The sequence below is a fragment of the Mixophyes fleayi genome, chromosome 4 (genome assembly GCF_038048845.1).
Source record: "Mixophyes fleayi isolate aMixFle1 chromosome 4, aMixFle1.hap1, whole genome shotgun sequence".
NCBI classification, from domain to species: Eukaryota; Metazoa; Chordata; class Amphibia; order Anura; family Limnodynastidae; genus Mixophyes; species Mixophyes fleayi.
In genome coordinates, this window is record NC_134405.1 from 162666355 (window position 1) to 162692942 (window position 26588).

At 39.2% G+C, this 26588-nt stretch overlaps 1 protein-coding gene across 8 annotated transcripts in view; it reads left to right on the plus strand.

The window, feature by feature from the left end:
• MAGI2 (membrane associated guanylate kinase, WW and PDZ domain containing 2) overlaps nt 1-26588 on the plus strand; it is a 768432-nt gene that overhangs the window by 728226 nt on the left and 13618 nt on the right. Inside the window, exon 22 of one of the 8 annotated variants that reach the window (XM_075208718.1) lies at nt 14137-14228. The exons of 6 other annotated variants lie outside the window; for them this stretch is intronic. In XM_075208718.1, coding sequence (XP_075064819.1) covers nt 14137-14228 — 92 coding nt within the window. Of the gene's footprint in view, nt 1-14114; nt 14229-26588 lie in introns of all 8 variants that reach the window. One more of the 8 variants, XM_075208720.1, reaches the window with a different exon arrangement.

Sequence of the window (26588 nt, forward strand, 5' to 3'; positions counted from 1 at the left end):
TGGAGCTGATAACTACTTCTGATATGTGGAGGTTTGCAAACCGCATAGAAAACTGACCCTTAATAAATCTCTCTCCATAGCGTGAGAAAGGAATAGAAGCAAGCAGAAAGCCACAGATTGATAATAGAAGGAGCAGGGTCCTCCAATAGCTCAGAGGAGCAACATATTGTGTTGTCAAATAATCCTCTATATGAAATGAAGTTCTGCTTCCAAGTTGATTAGTAGTATTTATGGCTAACAAAGTTGGTTTCCGGACTGCAGAAAAAATACATAGAACATTTCTATTTATATCAAGAGTTCTCTTAATATTGGAATTTGCTGTTCCTGACATGGAATGTAGGTTACTGCTTGTAAAGTATGCATCTTGAAGCTTTTAACAAACCCGGATGGTGAAGTGAAAGATCCAGTTTCAAGTATACGTAGAATTAAGATTCTTCACATGCCAGCAAATAGCTTTTAGGGTGGTCATAGTACATAATTTAAAAAAAAAAAAAATCAGCTGAACGATGACAGAAAGTCATTGTTGTTGAATACTCCCCATTTTTTATGTTAGAAATTGTACAAGTTATAACCATATAGCAACATAATAAGCACCTCAATCCCTACCCCACATACACAAACACCTTGTTTCCTAGAACCCTGTCTTCAGACATACAGAATGGTTTTTAATCCGCGCTAGTGCAAAATAGATATGAAAAGTGGAAAGAACGAGTCAACCAATTACTAAAAATGTTTAGTAGAACAAGGTTAACAAAACTATTCACAAGTACTTCAAAATGTAAAAAATAGAATAGGACAAATGTTATACAATAGGACAAATGTAAATTTTATAAAAATTCAAGTGGGCAGATCTTTCAACTATGAATGTCTGTGCTGCACAACACAATAACATTCTAAACAAAGGTCTTGTTGTCTTATTAAGCCTATATCTGAGTCACTCGTAAGTGCATTCACTCAGTCACTACATTGGTGGCCTGTTTTTTTTTTTTACTGAATCCAATATTAAGCACCCCTACTACCATATAAGGCCGTCAACAAAACTGCACCAACATAGACACCTCCGTTCTTCACAAGATCTGCGTCTCTCATCCACACTCATTACCTACTCCCATTGTCGGTTACAGTACTTTCTTTGGGCTGCATCCTCTTTGTAGAATTCCTTCCTTCGCCCAACAAGACTTTTCACTAGCCTTCAAACCTACAAGAGTTCTCAGAAAACCCACCTCTTCACACAAGACTTGCAGGAGTTCTTTCTATACTCAATCAACCCTCTGACCCCTGACCCACATTGCAATGTCACTAGATCATATAGCCCACTAAGCACTTTCTACCTTTGCAATCTGGCTGAACCAATATGCAATATGTAGCACTTAACCACCTATTGTACTATTATGTCCTTTTACCTCTCTGTCTTATTACCCAGTCTTGTTTTATTACTGTGTTTGTTCCCAATAGTAAAGCGCTATGGAATATTCTGGTGCTATGTAAATAAATGTTAATAATAATGAGTAACAGAGCATATAAAGAATATTTCATTAGGGTGTTTCATTAGGAAATCTAGAGAGAGAAACTTGGTGCTGTGGCGTACTGCCTGGGGAGGATTTGCACCTTCAAGGGGTGTGTCTAGCACTATTTTCATGTCATCAATCACCCCTCTCATCATCATTACCCCCCATATCATGTCTCCATGAACCCACTCACCTCTCACCCCACTTCATATTGTACCACACAGTAGTGCCCCTCCAGTTCATATTATGACACACAATAGTGCCCCCAATTTCATATATACACACATGATGATTAAACATATATATAAGATATAAATATATGAAGGGACTGGCAGCTGCACTATTTCCTTAAGTACGACTCCCCTCAGGAATCTGCACACAAGTCTAGAGCTCTTCAGTACCGCAGGACAAATTGAGAGAAGCTGTGAATCCTGCTGTGCATCGGGGTGTGCCTGGGCCAGATTCATTAACAAATGCAAAACAAACGCAATGTGTGGATTTTAAGAAACATGTACATCTGGCATCTGCACGTCCTTATGCAACAAGAAGCAGATGTATAGGTACATCTGTTGATGACTGAAGGTCTAGGTCCACTCTGCTCTGGCAAATTATATTCTACATATGTATTGGATGTATCCTGTATTGTATTAAGCCCCAAAAGAATGCACAGGAAATAAAAATATTCAATTAATGTCAATAATACAGTTATTAATAACAAAACATTTTTATTTATTTTTTTCCCCCATAAAATACGATTTATTAGGATGTTGTTAATATCTTCTGGATGTCACGAGCCGCGGCGGTACTCACAGCCGCCGCGGCTCGCTTCCTCTGCTCCCCGGCGTCCCGGCCTTCACCTTGACGACTGAGATGCCACTTCCGCCCAACTCCCGACCGTTGCCGAGGCAATGGTCGGACACCCTGCAGTGTAGCGCTGCGTCCCGGTAACAGGGGACAGCCGGGCGCGTGCGCAAAGGGACTTAATAGCCTGGAGGCTATTAAGCTTTAATTTATTAGTTAGCCGGCTCCTGGGAGTAATTGCAGAGCTAGGCTCTGATTGGTCCACCTATGTATTTAAGGCAGTGAGGACTGCAGCCTCACTGCCGCTTATAACTCTCTGCTATCAGTTCTGCTGACCTGCTCTGCTCCTTGTTCCTGTCCTTTGGATATTCTGTTGGATTGCCCGTGTATGACCCCTTGCATGGATTTGGATCCTGCCTGTGTTTCTTGTGACCCCGACCTCTGGCGTGTTTACCAACTTTCCTGTTTGCTCGTGACCCTTGACCTCGGCTTGTTTATTGGAATTGCTGTCTGCTGCCGGCCCTCCACCCTTGCCTGGACTTCACTTCGCTTTCCTGGGTTCTCCCCTTCACGACCCTCTGCTGGTCTACGGCAAAGTCTGTCCCCACCACTAGGGGCTCCAGTGAATACCAGACTGGCAGAGCAGACTCTGGGTTGTGTTGTACCGGCCAGAGGGGTTCCTAACATTATAACCGGCCTAAAAACAGACGTTCTGGAGACGAAGTTGGGATGGATGAAAGCGGAACCAAATCGTCTCCATTCCAAGCCCTGGCGGGTCATGTTGAGACCCTGCATCAGATGGTCCGGGGATTGTCCCAGCATTTGTCCGCTCAAAAGGAGGACTCCCGGACTACACTAGCCATTTCCGGTTCCACCGATGAACCCAAGTTAAATTTGCCGAACCGGTTCTCCGGAAATAGAGCCCTGTTCCGGAACTTTAAAGAAAGCTGCATGCTCTACTTTCGGCTAAAACCTCGGTCTTCCGGTTCAGAACAGCAGAGAGTCGGTATTGTCATCTCCCTCCTGCAGGGTGACCCCCAGTCTTGGGCCTTCACCCTGCCGCAGTCTAGTCCTTTCTTGAAATCTTTGGAAGCCTTCTTTAACGCATTGGGTCTGCTCTACGATGACCCTGTCCGAGTTGCCTCCGCTGAGGCTCATCTACGGGCTCTAAAGCAAGGACGACGTCCTGCAGAAGAATACTGCGCTGAATTCCGCAGATGGTCACCTGACAGTGAATGATGATCCAACGTTACGCAGCCAGTTTCACCTAGGACTGTCAGAGCAGATCAAAGATTCACTTGTGCAGTATCCTTCTCTCACCTCGTTGGAAAGCCTTATGAAACTCACCATTAAAATTGACAGGAGAATCAAGGAGAGGAAGACAGAGAAAGGGGCATCCTCCTTTTCATCTGCATTTATCCCGGTTCCCACGGAGGAGGAGCCTATGCAGTCAGGGGCATATCGCCTCTCTCCTGACGAAAGAGACAGAAGACAGTCACAAGGCCTATGTCATTATTGTGGTAATAAAGGCCACTTCTCCTGCTCTTGTCCTTACAAACCTGAAAAAAGAGCATGTCTGGGAAAGGTCCACTTAGGTCTGCAAATTGTTTCCCAAAAGAATGCTGTCCTGATTCCCGCACAGGTCACTTTCGGTGCCAGTTCTGTGGCCCTGTCGGCCTTCATTGATAGTGGAGCTGCAGGCAACTTCCTCTACATCAGGTTTGCCCGTTCTGCTGGAATTCCAATGGTGAAGCTCCATTCTGCAGTTACAGTTTGTGGCCTAGATGGGAGTCCTTTGCCTGGAGGCAAAATTGTTTGGGAGACTCCATCGCTACAATTGAACATAGAAGCTTTCCATTCAGAGACCATAACCTTCCTCCTTATTGACTGTCCATCGGTTCCGTTGATTCTGGGTCATCCGTGGCTTTCCCGTCATAACCCTGTTGTGGATTGGGTGAAAGGAGAGATTATGCAGTGGAGCTCTTTTTGTGCACAGTCCTGTTTAACTATGCCTCTGCTAATCATTCAGTCTATTTCGGAGCAACTTCCCTCACAATATCATGAATTTTGGGATGTGTTCTCCAAAAAGGCTGCTGACACCTTACCACCTCACCGTGACTTCGACTGTGCCATCAAGCTTATTCCTGGTTCCAAGTTACCCAAGGGACGTTTGTACTCTCTCTCTGGTCCAGAGACCAAATCCATGCAGGAGTATGTTGATGAAAACTTGGAGAAAGGTTTCATCAGGCCATCTAAATCTCCAGTGGGAGCTGGATGCTTCTTCGTATCCAAAAAAGATGGAGGTCTACGACCTTGTATCGATTACCCGGGACTGAATCTCATTACTGTTAAGAACACTTACCCCCTTCCCCTCATCTCCGTGTTATTCGATCAGTTAAGAGGTGCTACTGTCTTCACTAAAATCGATCTTCGTGGAGCTTATAACCTCATCCATATTAAAAGAGGAGACGAGTGGAAGACGGCGTTCAACACACATTCTGGCCACTACAAATATCTGGTCATGCCGTTTGGTCTTAGCAACGCACCTGCAGATCTGATTAACGAAGTTTTTCGAGAGTTCCTTGACCTTTTTGTGGTTGTCTATTTAGACGATACCCTCATATATTCCAAATCATTATCGATACATCGGGGTCACGTCAAACAAGTTCTACAGGAATTACGAGAAAACCATCTTTATGCAAAACTAGAGAAATGTGAGTTTGAGGTGCAGAAGGTATCCTTTTTGGGTTACGTAATTTCTTCTGAGGGATTCTCCATGGATCCTACTAAGGTCCAAGCTATCCTGGATTGGGTGCAACCAAACAATCTCAAGGCGGTGCAGAGGTTCCTGGGCTTCGCCAATTATTATAGAAGGTTCATTTGTGGCTTTGCTGACATTGTGGCTCCTATTGTCACCCTTACCCGCAAAGGAATGGATGCAACTAATTGGTCGCCCCAAGCAGTAGCCTCCTTTGAAAGTTTGAAGAAAGCCTTTGTATCCGCTCAGGTCCTTAGACACCCGGATCCTACTAAACCATTTGTTCTTGAGGTCGACGCCTCTGATGTCGGTGCTGGTGCTATATTGTCCCAGAAAGACCCTCTTACTCACCGTCTGCACCCATGTGCCTACTTCTCCCGTAAGTTCTCTTCAGCTGAGGCCAACTACGATGTGGGCAATAGGGAACTACTGGGCATTAAATGGGCCTTTGAGGAGTGGCGACATTGGCTGGAGGGTGCTACACATCAAATCTCCGTTATTACAGATCACAAGAACTTACATTATATACAATCAGCCAAACGCCTGAACCCCAGACAGGCCCGTTGGTCGTTGTTCTTTACTCGCTTCAATTTCGTGATCACCTACCGACCAGGTTCTAAAAATGTCCGGGCAGATGCCCTATCTCGGAGCTTCTTGGCACATCATGTTCCAGTTACTAATCCAAATCCTATCATTCCTTCTTCCGTAATTCATGCTGGGCTAACTCAAGACCTGAGCACATCACTTCAAAGGTTCCAAAGACTAGCTCCTGATATTATGCCAGAGGGACGTTTATTTAAGGAAGGCGGTTCTTGCAGAGACACATAATAGTAAGACTGCTGGACATCCGGGAATTCAGAAAACGCTGGAGATTCTCTCCCGAACTGTCTGGTGGTCGTCATTGTCCGCTGATGTCAAAGCTTATGTCCTCTCTTATGAAAACCGTGCCAGAAATAAAGTCCCCAGGAGTCGTCCTGTAGGCCAATATGTTCCATTGCCCGTCCCTGCAAAACCTTGGACACACTTATCAATGGACTTTATAGTCGATCTACCACTCTCTGCGGGATATAACACCATATGGGTGGTAAGTGACCGCTTCAGCAAAATGTCACACTTCATACCGTTACCTAGGCTCCCTAGTGCTCGAGATTTGGCTATCCTGTTCATCCAGCATATATTCCGTCTCCATGGACTTCCTACCGATATCGTGTCGGATCGTGGTTCTCAATTTATAGCACAATTTTGGAAATCCTTTTGTACCCTGCTTGGAATCAAGATTAGCCTTTCGTCTGCATACCACCCTCAGTCTAATGGGCAAACTGAAAAGGTTAATCAGTCCTTAGAGCAGTTCTCACGGTGTTACACTTCCGAATATCACGACAACTGGTCCTCCTTATTGCCTTGGGTGGAATTCGCCTATAACAACTCATGTCATTCATCTACGCAAATCTCTCCATTCTACTGTAACTTTGGTTTTCATCCCAGGTCCAATTCCTTGTATTCCCTCAGATCCGCTGGTATTCCAGAGATTCGTTCCACAGCTGCTGAGCTCAAGGTCATCTGGAAAAAGGTGCAATCCTCTTTAAAATGGGCCTCATTCTTTGCAGAAAAAAATTTGGATCGCCACTGTACCACCTGCTCCTTCAAATTGGGCCAGAAAGTGTGGCTTTCTACGCGAAATATTAGGCTCAGGCAGCCTTGCAAGAAACTGGGGCCTAAATTCATCGGTCCCTTTCTCATTATCAAACAGATTAATTCTGTAGCCTTCAGATTGAAAATTCCTGCTTCGTTGAAGATCCCCAACACGTTTCATTGCTCTGCTTAAGCCTGTGCTATACCCAAATCAATCCCAGCCTTTGAGTTTGCCTGTGCGGAGTACAAACAAACCACAAAAATACATCATTCAGAAGATTCTCGACTCTAAAAGAGTGCAGGGTCAGGTGCACTTCCTAGTACAGTGGAGGAATCGCGGTTTAGAGGAGTGGTCCTGAGTCCCGCGAAGATGGCTTCATGCTTCAAAACATCTGATGGAATTTTTCATGAAATTTCCTAAGAAACCTGGGTGTCGGGGTTCCTTAACCCCTCCTCAAGGGGGGGTACTGTCACGAGCTGCTGCGGTACTCACAGCCGCCGCAGCTCGCTTCCTATGCTCCCCGGCGTCCCGGCCATCACCTTGACGACCAGGATGTCACTTCCGCCCGGTCGGACGCCCTGCAGTGTAGCACCGCATCCCGGCAATAGGGGACAGGCGGGCACGTGCGCAAAGGGACTTAATAGCCTGGATGCTATTAAGCTTTAATTTGTTAGCCGGCTCCTGGGAGTAATTGCAGAGCTAGGCTCTGATTGGTCCACCTATGTATTTAAGGCAGCGAGGTCTGCAGCCTCACTGCCGGTTATAGCTATCTGTTACCAGTTCTGCTGACCTGCTCTGCTCTTTGTTCCTGTCTTTTGGATATTCTGTTGGAATGCCCGTGTATGACCCCTTGCCTAGATTTGGACCCTGCCTGTGTTTCTTGTGACCCCGACCTCTGGCATGTTTAATGACTTTCCTGTTTGCTCGTGACCCTTGACCTCGGCTTGTTTATTGGATTCGCTGTCTGCTGCCGGCCCTCGACCCTTGCCTGGACTTCACTTCCCTTTCCTGGGTTCTCCCCGGCCGGTACGCACATCACGACCCTCTGCTAGTCTGCGGCCAAGTCTGTCCCCACCACTAGGGGCTCCAGTGAACACCAGACTGGCAGAGCAGACCCCGGGTTGTGTTGTACCGGCTAGAGGGGTTCCTAACACTGGACATAAAAAAACATTTTTACAGTTGTTCCTGACATGTTCTAGCATGCATATGAGACAATCATCACTAGTAATCGCTACTTACATCAGACCTGTAGCTGGTACAAGTGATATGACTGAAAATGATGTACCTTTGTGATGCTCAAAGCTTCAATCAGACAACACTTTGTGAGCTCCAGCTTGGCATGCCCTTACTATACATTGACTATGTGCATACGCCCAGTCCCCTCCCCATTCCGCCCATGAAATCTAGGCTGTAATAAGGGTCCTTTGCACGTTGCTGCGTTCTCTGGTGTATACTCTGGTTTTGGGCATGCGCAGTGTGAGTTTACACAAAATATGGCACGTATCGCAATTTGCACTCCCTGATGAATCAGGTCCCCCTTGCACATGCCTATGAATTCACTAGTAATGTAGCAGAGCTACTGATATACAAAAGACACAGGCTTGGTCTTGTGCCTCTGCAGATAACTGGTTATGTAACTGCACAGTTTGTATATAAATGACTATTACCCCAAATAAGGGCATTCATAATTATATAATTTTGTAATCTCACAGCACATTTATATGCTGCAGATATAAACACTGCAAATAAATCTTATAATACAAAATGTATAGTGGTTCTTTACAAAAACGGGTCAATAATCATTTCCCTTAATATTGCATAAAATGGTAAAATTCTTCAATCTGCCAGCAAATGCACAGTTTTCTTCTACTTGTGTTAATATTCATAGACTATTTGCTTTCACCTTGATAGGTGATATGTTCATGCCGGAACTATGAATATCAATTTCTTCTGCCTGCATGATGCATGTGGAGCAGAACCTCTAGATTTGGAAGAAAAAAAGAATGCAGTTTTAAATATTCTTATCTGATCTTGTTTATATTTAAAAGGATAAATTGATCTAATGTTTGCATTGCAGTTACTTACAATGTACCCAAAAATTGTAACCTACAATAATTATATATTTCTTGTACCAAAACTTAACTTGCTAACGTTTTATTTTAAAAAAAATAAACTCTAACTGCAAGGCATGTGTTAATGAGCTGGAACAAATTGTTCTAATACAACTACATTTCCCTACTGTTCACCTAAGGTTGTTTGTCTTTTGTTCATACAATTCCTTTTTTCACCATTCTGCTCCTAAAGTCCTAATTCCAAACAGCAGAACCTGTATGAAACGGAATCCAGTATGTTAAGATGCCATTGTAAGTTGTGCTGTGATTAGCCGTGTACTCAATTTCTTTTACCCTTTCTACTGGTACATTTTACAAGTTATGGAAGTGGTCGTTGCCATGACAACTGCTTGCTATAACTTATAACAAGGTCATTGTAATTCTTCATATACAGAGTACTTCAAACATTTTAACAGTGCAGCTTCTGTGTGCTTAACTACCAGCGGTCTCCGTTAATTATTTTTTTCAATTTGCGACAGTTAAATATGATTTAATCAGATATTTAATTTACAGAAAGTGCAAGTAATAAATGTTAATGAGTCACCTTCCAGATCAAATGTGTTTATATTAATATGCATTAAGATAAAATAAATAAAATGCTTATAACCTCTTCTTATTGGGGAATATTTTTGAACAATGACCACAGTAGTTTTCACAATTTTGTGATGGGTAAGATATATTTCTGTTTCTTACTCTGCTGCAAAAAATAGACATTTTGTTTTGACAAACATGGGAAATCTATTATTTTTATTCTAGGTGCATCATATAGGGAAATATTGGCAATAGTGTAGGAAAATATTCCTCTTTCTATAATTTTGCCCATGGGTATTTTTATGAAATTAGTACAGATCAAGAAATGTACCTCCACATTTATTCTGCTACTTCTGCACAATATATGGATATCATGTATATTACGCAAAGTGTGATTCAGCTATGGGGTGAAGAAGTGTAGAGATTTATTTTACCTGTAACATAATGTTTCCTAATCTTACACATAAACAAATAGCATTTGTGGATCAAAAGTCTGCAGTGGGAGGAGCATGGGAGCCGTTGTCACGAACGCGCTCCCAGCTGCCGTGACGTTGGGGTGTTCGCTGTATGAGGTCACACACGATTTCAGCCCGCAGTCTCTCTCACCTATCACACAGGTTCTTAGACCTACGGAATCGCCCCCCAACACAGCGCTCTCACACCCCCGGACACTTCAGGTACAGCCACCACCTATTGGTTATGGGCAATAGGACCCCAATATACTGTCCCACACTGGCACACAGGCTCCTAGTTCCACAAACTAGCAAGACTCACACCAGCACCCACAGGGTTAACTCTTCACACCTCCAGACTGTTACACAAATGTACATACAAGCCCACACAGCTTGTTAATCAAATGTATCAACCAATCACACACAGGGTAACCTGGACAAGCAATCTCTCTTCTACACAGGCTATGGATTCTTTAGAGTATCAGGGACGCAACTTATTAAATTTTAGATTTAATATACAAAAGGTACAGGGCATCCAGATATAAAGAAAAATAATGAATAAACAAATAATAAATTTGACATAACAAGCAAAACAGTTTAAAATAAAAGAGATAACGTACAGAGTATTACTTACATATAATAATCTGTATGCCTGGGGCAGGCAGAAATAATGGACAGTCCTTCAATTAGATTGATCCCCAAAAGTCTGACAATTTGTTACCTCAGAACACAGATTTTTAAGCAACCTGAAATGGGTGCGGCATTCACAGGGGCAGGGTTAATGCTAATCGGGACACCTTTTCGAACCAAATTTACCTGTTGCCTGATTTATTAACCAATTCTACAATGTGATATATTTGTCTTGGACAGCGTTACATCGATCCAATCTTATCATTAACAAATCCCCTATGACTTTGTCCATCTTTTCATATCAAACATGCCTAAGTACAGGGCATTCGCAGAGCTTCCACTCCCTTTCTTCATTTCTCTGTGGGGCAGAATTCTTAATTTACCATATGAGCTGCCCTTCATCATGCTATTGAGGAATAGGTGGTTGATCTCTGCTTTTATTGATTTTAAGTGGCATATTTTAAAACTGAATTCTTTCTGTCTATACAGTATTACCTATAGGCTATGTTATCCCCTGGCCTCATTGAGTCAGGCCACATGCTGAGCGGTACCTACAAGTCTATTCAAGTGTCACAAGCAAACAGTGCTATGTCCTGAAAGCTGCTAAAAGTGGTGGGTTTATCTCCTCACACTGGGATGTAAAAACCTCCAAACACCATTACATCAAACGCTGCGTCTTTAACTGTTACACTAGCTTATCAATGGATTAATTTGATACAACCTATTTACCCTGCAGTTATGAATTATCCCTTGTAAATAAATGCAAGCTCTCTAATTTACACCTAGGGGTTAGTTTGTGTTTATACTACCTATTGAAGGGAAGTACTAGCTAGGGAAATACATGATCAAATACAATGAATGTCTGTGATCTGCATATCTAAAGCTGGTCTCTGCACAAAGGGTTTACCTAACTTAATTACCTGTTCTTGGGCTCATTTGGTCACACCTTTATCTGAATTGACCATCAGGTTAATTTAGGTATTCATGCAAAGATTTATTTGGGTCCTGACATCCAATATTCTATTTCAGCATATCAGATCTATGCTTTATCCTGACAGCCGTAATGACAATATTTTCTATTTTACTACTGGATGTATTACTTCTAGAAAGAAGCGAGTATTGGTGTCTTTCACCTACAGGAGTATCTCCGGAGACCTCATAATTGTGACTCTGACATAGTTGTCACCAGACATGAACTGAATAAAACATTTCATTATCTTGTCCCTGGACCACTCTCTCCAGTACATAAGGTAGATGATACATGGGAACAGTACATGATTAAAATCATATAAAAATCAATATGAAAAAATATTGAAATACTGCTGTTTTCTTTGAGTCTATATACAGTATCTCAAAGATGGACAACTTCAGTATGTTCTCCATGTTTGATAAAAAGTTCCCCTGTGGCCATAGTTCCTCCAACAAGTCAGTTAGGATGTAGCATACATCTTGTCAAGTTTGTCAGGAGTAAGATACCATTAATAGTATATTGTATGATGTCTAGATCATGGTAGAAATGGTTGTTCTGGCTGCTCTAGCTCCAGTCTACTCCCAAACAGGGTTGCCAACTCTGAAATGAAAAACAAGCAACCGCTAAGTGGAAAAACAAGCAAAAAAAAAAAGCCCAAAAAATCCTAAAAAGAGCCCAAAAAAGCCAAAAATTAATTATTTTTTATTTATGATACAAACATAAACGTAAACATATCGCCTTAAAAGGATAGGGTGTATAAGATTTTCTGGGATAGGAGTGAGGAGACAAGGAGGTATATTTACTAAACTGCGGGTTTGAAAAAAATGGAGATGTTGCCTATAGCAACCAATCAGATTTTAGTTGTCATTTTGTAGGCTGCACTAACTAAATGAAAGCTAGAATCTGGTTGGTTGCTATAGGCAACATCTCCACTTTTTCAAATCCACAGTTTAGTAAATATACCCCAAAGTGTCTGATCTGCAGCAATTCATACATTTTTTTTATTCCGTTAATAGTATTTTTGTTGGATATTGGCGACTGGAGCAAATTGGCCATTTTCAGCGAAATGAGCTATACTCTAAAATATTCAGTATTTTTTTCAAGGAGATCTGTATTATGCTGTCACTCATTGAAAGTCAGAACAGGTCCAGTCATTCAGAAAATGGATCAGAAGTTGGAAACTACAATAATTCTATGCGTTTCACATCACTAGTTGTTTACTGGAATCTAAAAAAAATTGCATTGTTAGGGTAAAATTTGTGTTGTAACAGACGTTTTTTTTTTAACCTCCATTACCTATTTACTTATCGCTCTTCTGCCATAATAATTTTACTGCTCACAGCCTTTTTCAGACAACCCCGTAATGCTGATGATGTTTTTATTAACTAGCCTTACCTTGCGGGGGATGCCTGTGATAACCATGCTGATTATCAGCTCTGCACAGCGCTCAGCTACTGGCTCCTGGCTACGTGAAGACTAGGTAATGGGTTTACAAACCTGTGTCTCCACTGTGCTATTCTGGCTTCCCTCCTGTACCATAATAATAGTATGATATATATATATATATATATATATATATATATATATATATATATATATATATATATGTGTGATAGATTATTATAGTGTTGTCTAATAACTCCAGAACTGCCCTGTATTCAACCTAAAGAATAGATATAGCATTAGACGTAGCTTTTTCCTATTACCAGGCAACAGTTCACTGGAATACCTTAAGTATTTTTATTTACAGATGATCCTTTTTAACATAATAAATAAGGTAATATAACGTCTCAGTATTTAACATTTAATTGTAGTGAAGGAATAATTGGGTATTAAAAGCATCACTTTGCAGTTTTCCTAATTGGAATTTTTAAATAAAAGTATTTTGAAAACAGTCAGGGCTACTACTTTATGGCACCTCAGCATTTTACTATCTTTTATTAAATTTAACAGGCACCTAAGTAGTCCTTGTAGAATGATTGTGGGACACATCTGCTGTTGCAGAGTTATCTAACATTGAAGTGTATTGTGCGGTTATTAAAATATAAAGAATTATTATATATGGGAAGATCTTGGTAATAAAACAGACTAAAACATATTCAATCAGTCTTTTTAAAATGAATGTCAAAACTCATCTAATGGTTTTTACTGGGTAAAATAGGCTTATATTTATGTCTGCTTCTACGAGAGATACGAAAATTGTGCAGCTCTCTTGATTTCCTTCCTTCCTGTCACAAAACCTCCAGATTCCTGTAATGTCTGCAGGTCCTATTTATTTCTGTCTGGTGTGGAATCTTCTCTGTGCTCTAGAATAATGTTTGCTGAATCTTTCATAACTAAAATAATGATAGTTACATATTTCACGATTCAAATATCTGCGAACATTAGTCAGAATTTTAATAATCCTCATAAGGAACACATTTGAAAGGGCCAAAATAGCAACGCCTAGTGATTACCCTCTGGCTTGGTACAAATGCAGAGTATCTAACATAACTTTAAAAACCATATCAAAATGCCATTTAACAATATTGTGTTACATAAATATCCTCAATAAAAATCTAGCTTTTACTAATATTTGTATTTGCATGCTTTATGTATACAAAACCTATTTCCTGTTAGATATCTTTCTGTAACTTTGCTAATCATACTAAAAAGTCTTTGCTAACAACAGTTCTATATCTTTGTGTTTCTGTTCTGTTAATTCTAATGATTGGTCCTAGGCTGTTCCTCCCCTTCCTTTAGGAATGGTACCTTCTTCCAGTCTCTCCATGTGCATGAAAAGTGACAAGCATGGGTCCCCATATTTCTACTTATTGGGCCACCCTAAAGACACGGTTTGTAAACTCTGCATGTATATTATAATATTCTAATCTACTCTTGTTTCACTTGATTGTTACTTATTCTTCTAAATATGTTTTTGCTGCACTGTAATTTTGTCTTTTCACAGTGGTGTTTATGTAACCAGGCAGTGTACACAAACTTCTACTATAGTCTTTACATATAACAGAGCATACATATAACACAATATAGAAATATTGTAGGTAGAGCATTTTTATACAGAATACATTTTTTTATACCCGGTTATAAACATAATAATAATAATAATTAAATAATCCAATGGTTGGCATTGTCAATCAGAAACTTGCTTTTTCTACTTGTTTTATCATGATGTATTCAAAACTGTGCATGGATCTGCTGAGAATATTTGGATGGCATGTGCACTGACGCAGTCAGTAGCTAGGGCTTGTAATGTAGGTGGCTTCCCACTCACCAGATGGCAATATTGCTGGATTTTCCTGACACTTGCAGTAGATTTACACAATCTTAAGTTTCAGAGACAAGATGAACAGAAGAAAGAGGTTTGTAACTTGCATTTGAATATACTAGGAGCCTATGATTACAGCGTGAAAGAGATATTATGTGATAGTTTATGTATAATATATTGAAAGAACAGAGCATCATTTCTTACTATTTGGCCTATCAACTGATTTAGGTATATCATAATTTTACATTTTCTAAGTGTTTATTGGGAACACAATTTCAACTATTGATGAAAAATGCTTAACTTATATTCCCCTTTACACCAGGTAGTACAAAGCTTGTAATGTGCTGTGGTTAATGAAAGCAATATCTGATTTTCTCTCATACTTGCCAACTTTTGGAAACTTAATTACGAGGGGCGTGGCGAATCGCGTCCTTATGGCCCCGCCACAAAATGCCGGTTTTGTCACAGGGGCGGGGCCAAAATGACCCGATTCACCGCGAATCGTGTCATTTTAAAGAGCAAGTTGCTGTATGTAGGATCCTTGCCTGCTCTCGCGGGAGTCCAGGAGACCTACCCGAATACCAGGAGTCTCCCGGAGTTGGCAAGTATGTTTTATCTGTCTAGTATAGTTTAGACCAATGAAAGAAAAGATCTGATCATTTCCTGCGGATCACATCAGAGTTGTGTTATTTGGGTCATGTTTTGTAACAACGTTTGTAGTAATATTATGTGCATTGCACACCCTAGTGTATGAAATTAAAATAAGACAAAATCTACCTGGTACTACAACCTACATTAATCTGCTGGACATGATGATAAAGTATATGATAAAATATACAACACACTGGTGCAGTAGTTCAGTATGTAATTGTCTAAGGGCCCATTGAAGCAGTGTCTGTTAAATGTATAGGCAAAACTGTAATTTGGCCTCACTTTTGAGTGTGTGTTTTCCACTTAGCCTTTGAAGCACAGTGTACTATTTACTTACAGAGCTCCCACAGGACCATATTATATTGTACTGAGCGATAACACTAGTGAACACAGTAGGCAGTGTTGGATTTGATGCAAAGTTAGATGCTGATAGTGTGAGAGGAGGCAGGTTAGATTATTATTTTACCAGTATTGTCTAGAAAAAAAGTGAATATTTGCTGTCAAATAGCCCCTAAGACTTCTGCTGGGGTATCGTGGCCTAATCAATGCTTAAGCAGGTCAAACAGGGTATAATTTTGGTTGTCAATTTGTTTTGTTTTTTTACCAGATTGGCCAACTATTGTACTATGAGTTACTTTATGACAATATTTTAGTTACCATCAAATTCCTATCCTATTGTTTTTGATTAGGCGAGACAAAAATTATTAAAAATTATTATCTCTGCACATATGTAGGTGCTCATATTTTGCTTGCAATACAATTCTGTCTCCTGATTAGCACAATTGTGTTCTCCATGTGTATGGAGGGGTCTATTTAGGAAGCAGAGAAAATCCTAAATATAGGGTTTCTTCCTACTTATTAAAGGCTAACGTCGATGCAAACAACCTCCCTGTATTGCCCATAGCACAAGGAAGCCTATTCAACAATGACCACAGCAGTGCAAGAAACAATGCTATTGTCTCAATATGGCGATAGCAGTGCCAGTATGCAAAAAAAATGCCTTATTCACTTTTGCCAAAGTCGGGCTTCCAGTTCCTCTATGAATCACCAATGGCGGCTCACATATGTACAGAGGCTCACTGTATCACTGCCAGCTGCCCAGGCAACCTTTTAGTGATAATTTGGGGTAATACCAGACTTTCTATCACTGGGATTAAACAGCTATAGAAAATCTACGTGATCACCCCAGCTTAATAAATAGGTTCCTAAATTTTTCACTGTTTTTTGGCTTTTTTTGTGTGGTTGTGTTGAGTAATGGATTACAGCTTTTGAGCACCATTGTTGTTATCGTTTCAGTAAGTTTTAGGAAGAGAAATAAGCTGGAAGACGTTAAAGTTTAGATTACAGGTACTGAACACAGTACATGACAAAGGTGGTTGATTTCTTCAATATATATTTATAGCTTTTGAATTACTTGCAATGGGTATTTTGTTGGTATTATGAATTGCATATTTGAGGTTGTATGCATGTATAAATTGATATTTGCTGACTTTTATACTGTATAGATTTAAGTAAATGATTTGGGTAGCATGGTGGCTTAGTGGTTAGCACTTCTGTCTCACAGCATTGGAGTAATGAGTTTGATTTCCAGCCATGGCCTTATCTGTGTGGAGATTGTATGTTCTCCCCGTGTTTGTGTGGGTAAAACATTCTAGTAGGTTAATTGGCGGCTTTAAAAAATTGACCATAGTCTGTGTGTGTTTAGGTAATTTAGACTGTAAGCTCCACTGCTGCAGGGACTGATGTGAGCGAGTTCTCTGTACATCGCTGTGGAATTAGTGGTGCTATATAAATAAATGATGATGATGATTTCCTTATTCACATCATGTTTTCTTATTAAATATATCAATATCATGTCTCAACTTTTATATGTAGTAGAAATATTTTTTAGAAAATAGGAATGTTAACATCTCTCAAAGACAGATCGACTAGATGAAACCAAATTAAGGTTATTCAGGGGGAACTGCATTGAGTTGAAACATGATGCGGACAAAACAATAAATTATTCAATTTAACCCATAAGTTAACACCACTCAATTGAAAGAAATGTGTAGGATAATAACATAAGCATTAATTATCAGTAAAAACATAAGTTAACCCTGAATATCACTGTTAGACCATTGTTGTAAATGTTTTATGACAGTACATAGCATATTAAAAATGTTTACCTTTAGAGCAGTGTTTCCCAACCCTAGTCTTCAAGCACCCCTAACAGTGCAGGTTTTCCAGGTGACCAGTGATATAATTATACCACCTGTGGATCTTTCAAAATGTGTCGTTCAATAATGTTTACACCTGTGTTCCAGCTAAGATATATGGAAAACATGTACTGTTAGGGGTACTTGAGGACTAGGGTTGGGAAACACTGCTTTAGAGGATAGCAGGAAGGGTATAGTCATTCCCTATAAGCCTTATGATCTGTAAATGATAGTGTTAGAGTAGAATTTGCTAGAAAATGCAATGTGCAGTTCTCTAAATGGTCTATTTATGACCAGTCACATATTGTTCACGTTAATCGCAATGATAACAAATGATTTAACATGCTTATTAATTCAAATTCTTTAGTCGGACAGTGGTTCCGACTGAAGAATTAATCTGTCCCAGCTAATAGCCTGTTTAGTTATCATCTTGGTCATACCTAATGAACCAATTAGGTATGACCAAGATGTCCCTGTCAACTTTATTATTTTTTTTTTTTTTTACTAGGTCCCATGATTTTCAGATTTTAAATAATGTGTTTAAAGCTGGCCCTGGGCTGCTTTACATGGCTGGTAGGATAGCTCACATTAGAAACATTTACTGTCATACATCAACATATCTCCATTTTCTCATGCAATAGTACAATCCACACTGTCAGTACTAGCTTTAGCCTTCCAGTGAAAGTAAAACTAAACAGTTGTCCAATGTTATCTACAGAAACAATAGAAATAAAACAAAGTGCATTTCTTATCTAACCCTTTAATCCCAATTACAATGGCTGCCCTACACTTAGGCTGCCATCTACAAGCGGCTCACATTTTGGAAGTGATTGGGTGGTGTTCTTGACAACCACTCATTTCCTGTCACATGGGAATAATAGTTTCATAGAGGCTGATGTGCCCCATGCATTACAATGGCCTCTGGTGACAGACAGGAATCCCTAGAGATGTGAATACAGTGGCTTACTGCAGTAAAGAGAATGCAGGTCTAATATTTTATGGGTTGTGTTATTTTTTGTGAGAGTAGCTAATGGAAGAATAATGAAAAAAAACCTTTTTCCAAAGTAATTTACCACGACAAGAAAATGAGGAAAGTGGTAGGCCTCTAACGTTCATTAACTATTTTACTGTCAGTGGTCTGTGCCAAATTTACACAAGTATTGAAATCATGTCACCAGTATATGTTAGAAACCTTCTTCAGTTCAGTAATTTAAAGTTAATTTCAAGTTAAGTTTATTTACATATAGCAAAGTAGTAATATTCTGTTATGAGTTCTGCCTCAAATTTTGTAGTGTAATTTAAAATGTTGCTAACTGATAAACTGTACAGGAATGGCACAGTGAAAATAATTCAGTATACCTTAAGAACTAAGGGGTCTATTTATGATCCATCAGAGAAAACATGGATTCTCTGGTACTGCTTATTGCAGCGATAGAACATCTTGTTTTGCTTCTATTTAAAACTTACGCTGGTGAAACCGGCAGTACTGGCTGGCCGCGGTAAGAGGACTTTTACCACTTTGCCAGGCAGTACTCTTTTATGAATATCCCTCTTATATAGTAAAGAAATTCTGTAGTAAGAGGTAGAAATGAGAATTCCATGGTCACAAATGTAGAATTCTCAGGCAGTTCCACTTTTTAAACCATATTTTCTTTACTTTTCATAAATAACCTGCACTATTTTCATGATTGCTTTCCTCCGATATGTCCTCAGCTCAGCATATTAAAGATGCTTGATTTGTAGTTCTAATTGATTTTTTTTCTGGCACCAATGTATATCACCAATTAAAATTTCCCTTATGAACACATCTAACAACACAAAACTATTAAATGTTTTCATGGATATGTCCACTACTTTTACAGTTATATTATAAATTATTACAACATTTTCCACACATGGGGAAAAGATGTAACTGGTTGATAAGGTGCCGACACTTGTCAAAGCCACCTCTATGATCTGGTCTTTCTCAAAACCATATCCAACACATCAACCTTCTTATTACACTAAAGGACTATTGGCACAGGTGTCTGAAATATATATTCTGTCCTTTTATCCTTATTTGCCAAATCCTAACATTGCCAGGAAATAAGAATATGTAGCTAGACGGAGGGGTAATTTAGATTCATAGTACTTAGCATACATAATCTGTGCGTCCCCCTTGGTTGTGTGATATATCAGACAATGCATTTCACACTACAGCAATTTTATATTGTGTATTTCATGGTCCAGCAAGTAACGGAACCATTAAGAAATACCAGTCCTATGTTGCATTTTTTATTCTAAAGGTTGGTACAACTATAAGATGAAAAGATATTTGCAAATAAGAATGTGCATATAATTTAAGAATTGGACTGCATTACTAAAGAAAGCTAATAGATAATTAGTGCTAAGTGCATGATCCGAGACTATTCACAAGAGTAAAATATTGATACCACTCGCTGTCAAACATCATGTATGTACAATAAATTGTAATAGCCAAATTATAAAATGTTACACTTTCTTGGAATTGGAATAGTTTGGCAAGTGGTTGGGCTCGTGTCTTAGAAATACAGTTATCTGACAGAAGTCTTTACGTAAATACTGTAGGACTGATATAAATGCACACTGGTCTAATATGTCATTGTGTTCGATATTCTATGTATAAGTGTACTCTGTGTGATTAGATTTATACATTTTTTAGTGGGTGTGCCATGACAGCTTATTGACTATCCAGGAATATACATGGACTAATAATGAAAGAGTACTTTTCCACCAGCTTTTTACAGGAATGCAATTCATCTTTGGGAATGTCCTATTGCAGGGGTGGAACAGTGCAATGCTGGACACCGCAGTAAAATTTGGGTAGGGGTCATGCTTGAGCACAGAGGGGGGCTCTTCTGAGCATGCACGCTCCAGAGCCTGCACAGTGGAGTCCACTCTGTTCAGAGCAGAGAGGGGTCCGGGTGGTGGAGGAGTGCAGGGACCTCTCCTCTGGGACCTGTAGCAGCCACAACTCATGCAGCCACCGTAGTTCCTCCACTGTCCTTTTGTATAATTTCCTTTAATTATGATGTATTGATAGTCTTTGTTCATGGAAATTCTGTTCACAGCATGTGAATGAGAAAAAGGTGTTATTGTGAGTTTCCATTCTACTTCCTTTAAGTGTCTTAAAATAACATATGGAGGTTTGTTTAGTTGACAGTTTACTAAGAACATAGGTATTTTATAACTACTCTGTAATACTTTAATATTATCCCTAAATATGCCTCCCACAGTCCTCATTAAATTGCCATAGACAGCCACTAAATGCCAACAAAGGCTATACTTGGTCTAACTTGAAACAATCATTTCAAGACAAATAATTAGCATGATATTCTTATTGTACAGTCATGGCCAAAAGTTTTGAGAATGACACAAGTATTGGTTTTCACAAAGTTTGCTGCTTCATTGTTTTTAGATCTTTTTATCAGATGTTGCTATGGTATACTGCAATAAAATTACAAGCATTTCATAAGTGTCAAAGGCTTATTTACAATTACATTAAGTTTATGCAAAGAGTCAATATTTGCAGTGTTGACCCTTCTTTTTGAAGACCTATTCAATTCGCCCTTTCATGCTGTCAATCAACTTCTGGGCCATATACTGACTGATGGCCACCCATTCTTACCTAATCAATGCTTTTAGTTTGTCAGAATTTGTGGGTTTTTGTTTCTCCACCAGCCTCTTGAGGATTGACCACAAGTTCTCAATGGGATTAAGGTCTGGAGAGTTTCCTGGCCATGGACACAAAATTCGATGTTTTCTCCGAGCCACTTGTTTATCACCTTTGCCTTATGGCAAGTTGCTCCATCATGCTGGAAAAGGCATTGTTTGTCACCAAACTGTTCTTTGATGGTTGGGAGAAGTTGCTCTTGGAGGATGTTTTGGTACTATCATTCTTTATTCATGGCTGTGTTCTTAGGCAAAATTGTGAGTGAGCCCACTCCCTTGGCTGTGAAGCAACCCCACACATGAATGGTCTCAGGCAGCTTTACTGTTGGCATGACACAGGACTGATGGTAGCGCTCGCCTTTCCTTCTCCGGACAAGCAGTTTTCCAGATGCCCCAAACAATCTGAAAGGGCAAATCAATCTTCTTGACACAAGGCCACCCCCCAAAAGTCTTTGCCTCACTGTGCGTGCAGATGCACACACACCTGCCTGCTGCCATTCCTGAGCAAGCTCTGCACTGGTGGTGCCCCGATCCCGCAGCTGAATTAACTTTAGGAGACGGTGCTGGTGCTTGCTGGACATTCTAGGGCAACCTGAAGCCTTCTTCACAACTATTGAACCTCTCTCCTTAAGTTTTTGATGATCCACTAAATGGTTGATTTAGGTGCAATCTTACTAGCGACAATATCCTTACCTGTGAAGCCCTTTTTGTTCAAAGCAATGATAATTGCACGTGTTTCCTTGCAAATAACCATGTTTAACAGAAGAACAATGATTTCAAGCACCACCCTCCTTTTAAAGCTTCCAGTCTGTTATTCTAACTCAATCAGCATGACAGAGTGATCTCCAGCCTTGTCCTCGTCAACACTCTCACCTGTGTTAACGAGAAAATCACTTACCTGATCCTGGTCCTTTTGTGGCAGGGCTGAAATGCAGTGGAAATGTTGTTTTTGGGATAAAGTTCATTGTCATGGCAAAGAGGGACTTGCAATTCATCTGATCACTCTTCATGACATTCTGGAGTATATGCAAAGTGCCATCATAAAAACTGAGGCAGCAGACTTTGTGAAAAATAATATTTGTGTCAGTCTCAAAACTTTTGGCCACAACTGTACATTAGAATACAAAAAATATTTTATTGTGATAGGGGTATCCTAAATTGAAACAGGTCAAAGTTCAAATTAACTCATGTTATATTCTTAATGAGTAGAGATAATCAAAAATTTCAAACAGGTTCAAAACTCAATTGAATTTTACCAGTTCATGAACAAATTGATCATGATCCCAATTTGTTGTTTGATATTTGTAGCGCGTGTTTTCCATTCATCATTTTTGGTTATCTTTGCAGTTGAGGTTCAATGTTCACTTTCAAGGTTTTCTTTTTGCCATTCACATTAAAATTAGTGGTGGTAATATATTCTAAACTAAAGTATAGTATCTTTTGTTTGAACTCCAAACACTACTGTTTAAAGTTTGCGTTTAATATGTGCCATAAAATATATTAAAAAAGTGTCAATTTAGGATTGAACACATTCAAGCTGGATCGCACATATGCAAACCATCTTGAACCTATTATTTTTTCTAATTTAGCTTCCAAATTAAAATTTTTGTACTGATTTTACAGAACCGATTCAATAAACAATAGGCAGCTGGTGCAAGCATTTACATTAATGAGTATTATACTTGTGGACACTAATACATATAGGAATAAATGGTGATGTCACTAGGGTATTGTTCGTCATTTCTTTACAGTTCCCCCAAACAGAATGGTGCTCTCATTTTTACAAAGCCATGTGCTGCATATCAAAAAAACAATCCTATGTAGACTTAAAAGGACCTCTAAACGTAAAATGTAAGTTTCTTTATAGGAAAGCAATATCCATAAAATTCACAGATATGTAGGTGCAATTTAGGAAATACTTATTCCCTATCCACTAAAGCCTTTCTATTCTTAGAAATACAACTGTAGACATGAGATGTCCTCTTTGAGTACTAATTTTGATTTTTCTGCTCTCACTTATGAAATCATTCTTTATGCCTCCTTGTTCCTACTCTCTTTAGAGTGTTCAGTGGGCACGTGATGTAACCTCTGCACAGGTATTTTATGCTCCTATTCAGATACTCGCGTAACATTAGAAATCTAGTGCATGCACACTGTGATGAGATTCTAGGTACTGCAGGAGTATTATATGCTTATGCAAATGATACTCCCTTTCAGCTGTAGTGCTGCTGTCATCATGAGACAGCAATGCTTCCTAGAAATGCCAGCAGTGTCGGCCCTTTTTACACTGCTGGATTACTCATCACTTGCATGCGGGTTCACTCATTCTGGTGAAAGTGTGTGTGGCAAGGAGTTGCTTGGCAAAATATAAAGCAAATAGAAAAATAAAGACAAGTAAATTACCTTTTAATTCACACTCATACCCTTTTTAATAACTTTCAGATGACAGATCTTCTTTAATTCTAGTGAAGGATGCTGCAGTGAGTCAGACGGATCTACAAATGACTAATAACAGAGAACAGTGTATTGCACGCAGTGTCTATGTCTCTTGCTCTAGTCTCTCTCTCTTGGGTCTCTGACTTTGTTGGATTTTCAAATGCTTCCTGTAGAAATCTGTATGGAGGGAGGTGCAATGAATAGGATCTCCAGATTAGCACAAAGATGTTTCTCTCAGGAGCCACACACCAGCAAATAGATCAGAGTCAGGAGTAGGTTAAGTCATTGTCACATACTGTCATAGCAATCCCTGTGCTTTTGTAGAAAATATACCTCCTACTCTCATCCAGTGCACTCATCAGAATATACAGTTTGCTTTATTAGATCTCCAGACTAACCAAACATAACTCCTGCACTGATATTTATAGTTCTACCAGACAATCGTTCTCTTTAGAGCTAACCTGAAAGATGTAGTCCTTAGAACAATCACAAGCTTGGCTAGCATGTCCAGTTCCCCTAGTAGAACCCTGGACACTCTAGTGGGCAAACACACCTAGTAGATGTAGACTCTTAAGAACTGGAAATGAGAATGTTAAGATGTAAGAGAACAATGTCATCTGAGCATTTTAGTTATTGAAGCTGGCTGGAAGGAAAAGCATCTATGTTACTATGTGTTGAGTTGATCTTACAATAAGGAACAATACAATTTTAGTTACAGCCTCAGGCAACTGGGAGGTTGGTTCAGTCCCTGAGAAGAAAATGAAATGAAAATTAGCTACTTGCCACGTAAAAATACATCTGTGCATTTTTTGTATGCACTCCATACGATCAGTATGAAATAGGAAAGAGTAAGTGTGCTACATTAACTAATTATCCTTAGACTACACCCAGGAATTGTACTAATCTCAATAGGGAAATTATGACCTAATTTTAAGTACAGTCCTGTAGTAGTAAATAGTTCTTAATCTAGTACAAAAATGTCAGAAAAATATTATGAACTTTAGAAACATTTGCCTAACTTTCCCAAATAATTCTTTTTAACAAAATGTTGATTTAAATTACAATATGATAAGTCTTAATTGTTAATGGAACCTGGTTGGTCAACCTACCATAATATATTTGCAACATTTTTCTGTAGGACACTGTATGTGTGTAAATATCCCTGTATGCCAATATATAAACAGTGACCTCTTATTTAATTGTATGTTCAGTCACCCAACCACCAGACCTTAACTACAGGTCCGCCTATGTATACTGTGCAAAACATTTGCGTGTGAATCTTTGTCACACATGTCACATTGTGTAAGTAGATTCATAAAGCAATTAAGAGATACAATTTTCAGTTTAAGACCATCCATGGAAACTGTTTTGAAAACAATAATTTTATTATTATATATATACACATTATGATATTTGTTGTCCATTTTTGAAGTACAAATTAGGCAATGGCAAACAAAGCGTACTTTGATGGTCCACACAATGCATCAGGGAAAAACTGCATGCTGATTTTTCCAGTTAATTATTAAGACTATGGCAGACCCTTAGCATGTGGCCTATGAAGCACACTGCACTTTGCATGATAACATAGCACAGCAATGTAGCTTCACATGCACTCTGGCACCCTGTCCATGCCATATTGCTTCAAGGCAACACACAACCATGCTACTGGCAGTTTGAATTCCCTCTTTGTGTTAATTAGGACTATATCTTTTCCACATATTTTCGGAAAAGACTTTAGAGTTTATTTTGTGATTATATTCAGGTTAATTGTGTCATAATTCTCTTACCAAGGGAGCTAATCACAATGTCTGAAAAATATGTTTTCCAAAATGTAGTGGGTAGGTCCCTGATACCTAAAGTGACCTGAAATATTACAGTATGCTAAGAGACCATTATTTGTCGTAGAGCAACATCGTGATTAATGGGAGTCCATGCTCAGATGCTCAAACACCAACTTTCTATAAGCATCATCCTTTCTCATACTGTAAGTGGGGTTAGACCAACAAACTCACAACTTCAGACTTAAAATTAAAGGATAACCACTTTTCATACATTTTCCCTAATTGTATTCTTGGCTTAATTCATGTATTTCTTCAGTAGATCCCCACCACACATTAACTAACTGCCTCATAATTCTAAGCAACTTCACCCCCACCATATGAGTGTTTATATAACAATATATTACATCTGGTGGGGATTAGTTACTAGCAAAGTACAATTGTGCAGTAACCTCATAGCAACTAATCAGACATTTGCTGTCATGGTCCTGCACTTGATGAATTTAAGCTAATTACTTATCCATTCTTATATGGATTACTGCACAGTTGCACATTTGCTATATTTCAGAAATGAAAACACATTGGGGATTATTTATTGCAAAGTTGATGCAATTATCTTTAATACAGTATTTTAGCATAGTTGTATGCAAGTATTATTAAAGGAATATGCGGGAAGCACATCATAAATCGGTGGAAATGTTGCTTCTTTATTCACCCTTACAGTGTGTTTTCTATTACAATCCTGATAAAACCTATATTACAGTAAATGAACATTCAATTTGTAGATAGTGGATTTTAAATTTAGTTTGTATAAACTATGTATATAGAGTGGTAAAAGCAAAATAAATCAGTCAATCATTTGTACTTTGAACAGCAAACTGAGAAGGCTCCTGAGCATCTGAGTATTGGAATCCTGTTGTATTGTTAATGTATACGCCCTACGTAATTCAATGGAATTCTAGCCCCCCCATCACTGCTGGCGTTACCGATACCTCAAGGTACTCCCACCTCAGATGGTGTTGTCAACTTTAGATGACTCAGAGGTAATTCAGACAAAGACTGTAAATCATCAGCCTATTAAGTCTGTCTCCATTATATCACCCAACGCTCTTTCAATGGCTTCTACTATTGATTGTCCTCTTTGCCATATGCAGGCTTCCAAGCTTTTTATATTGG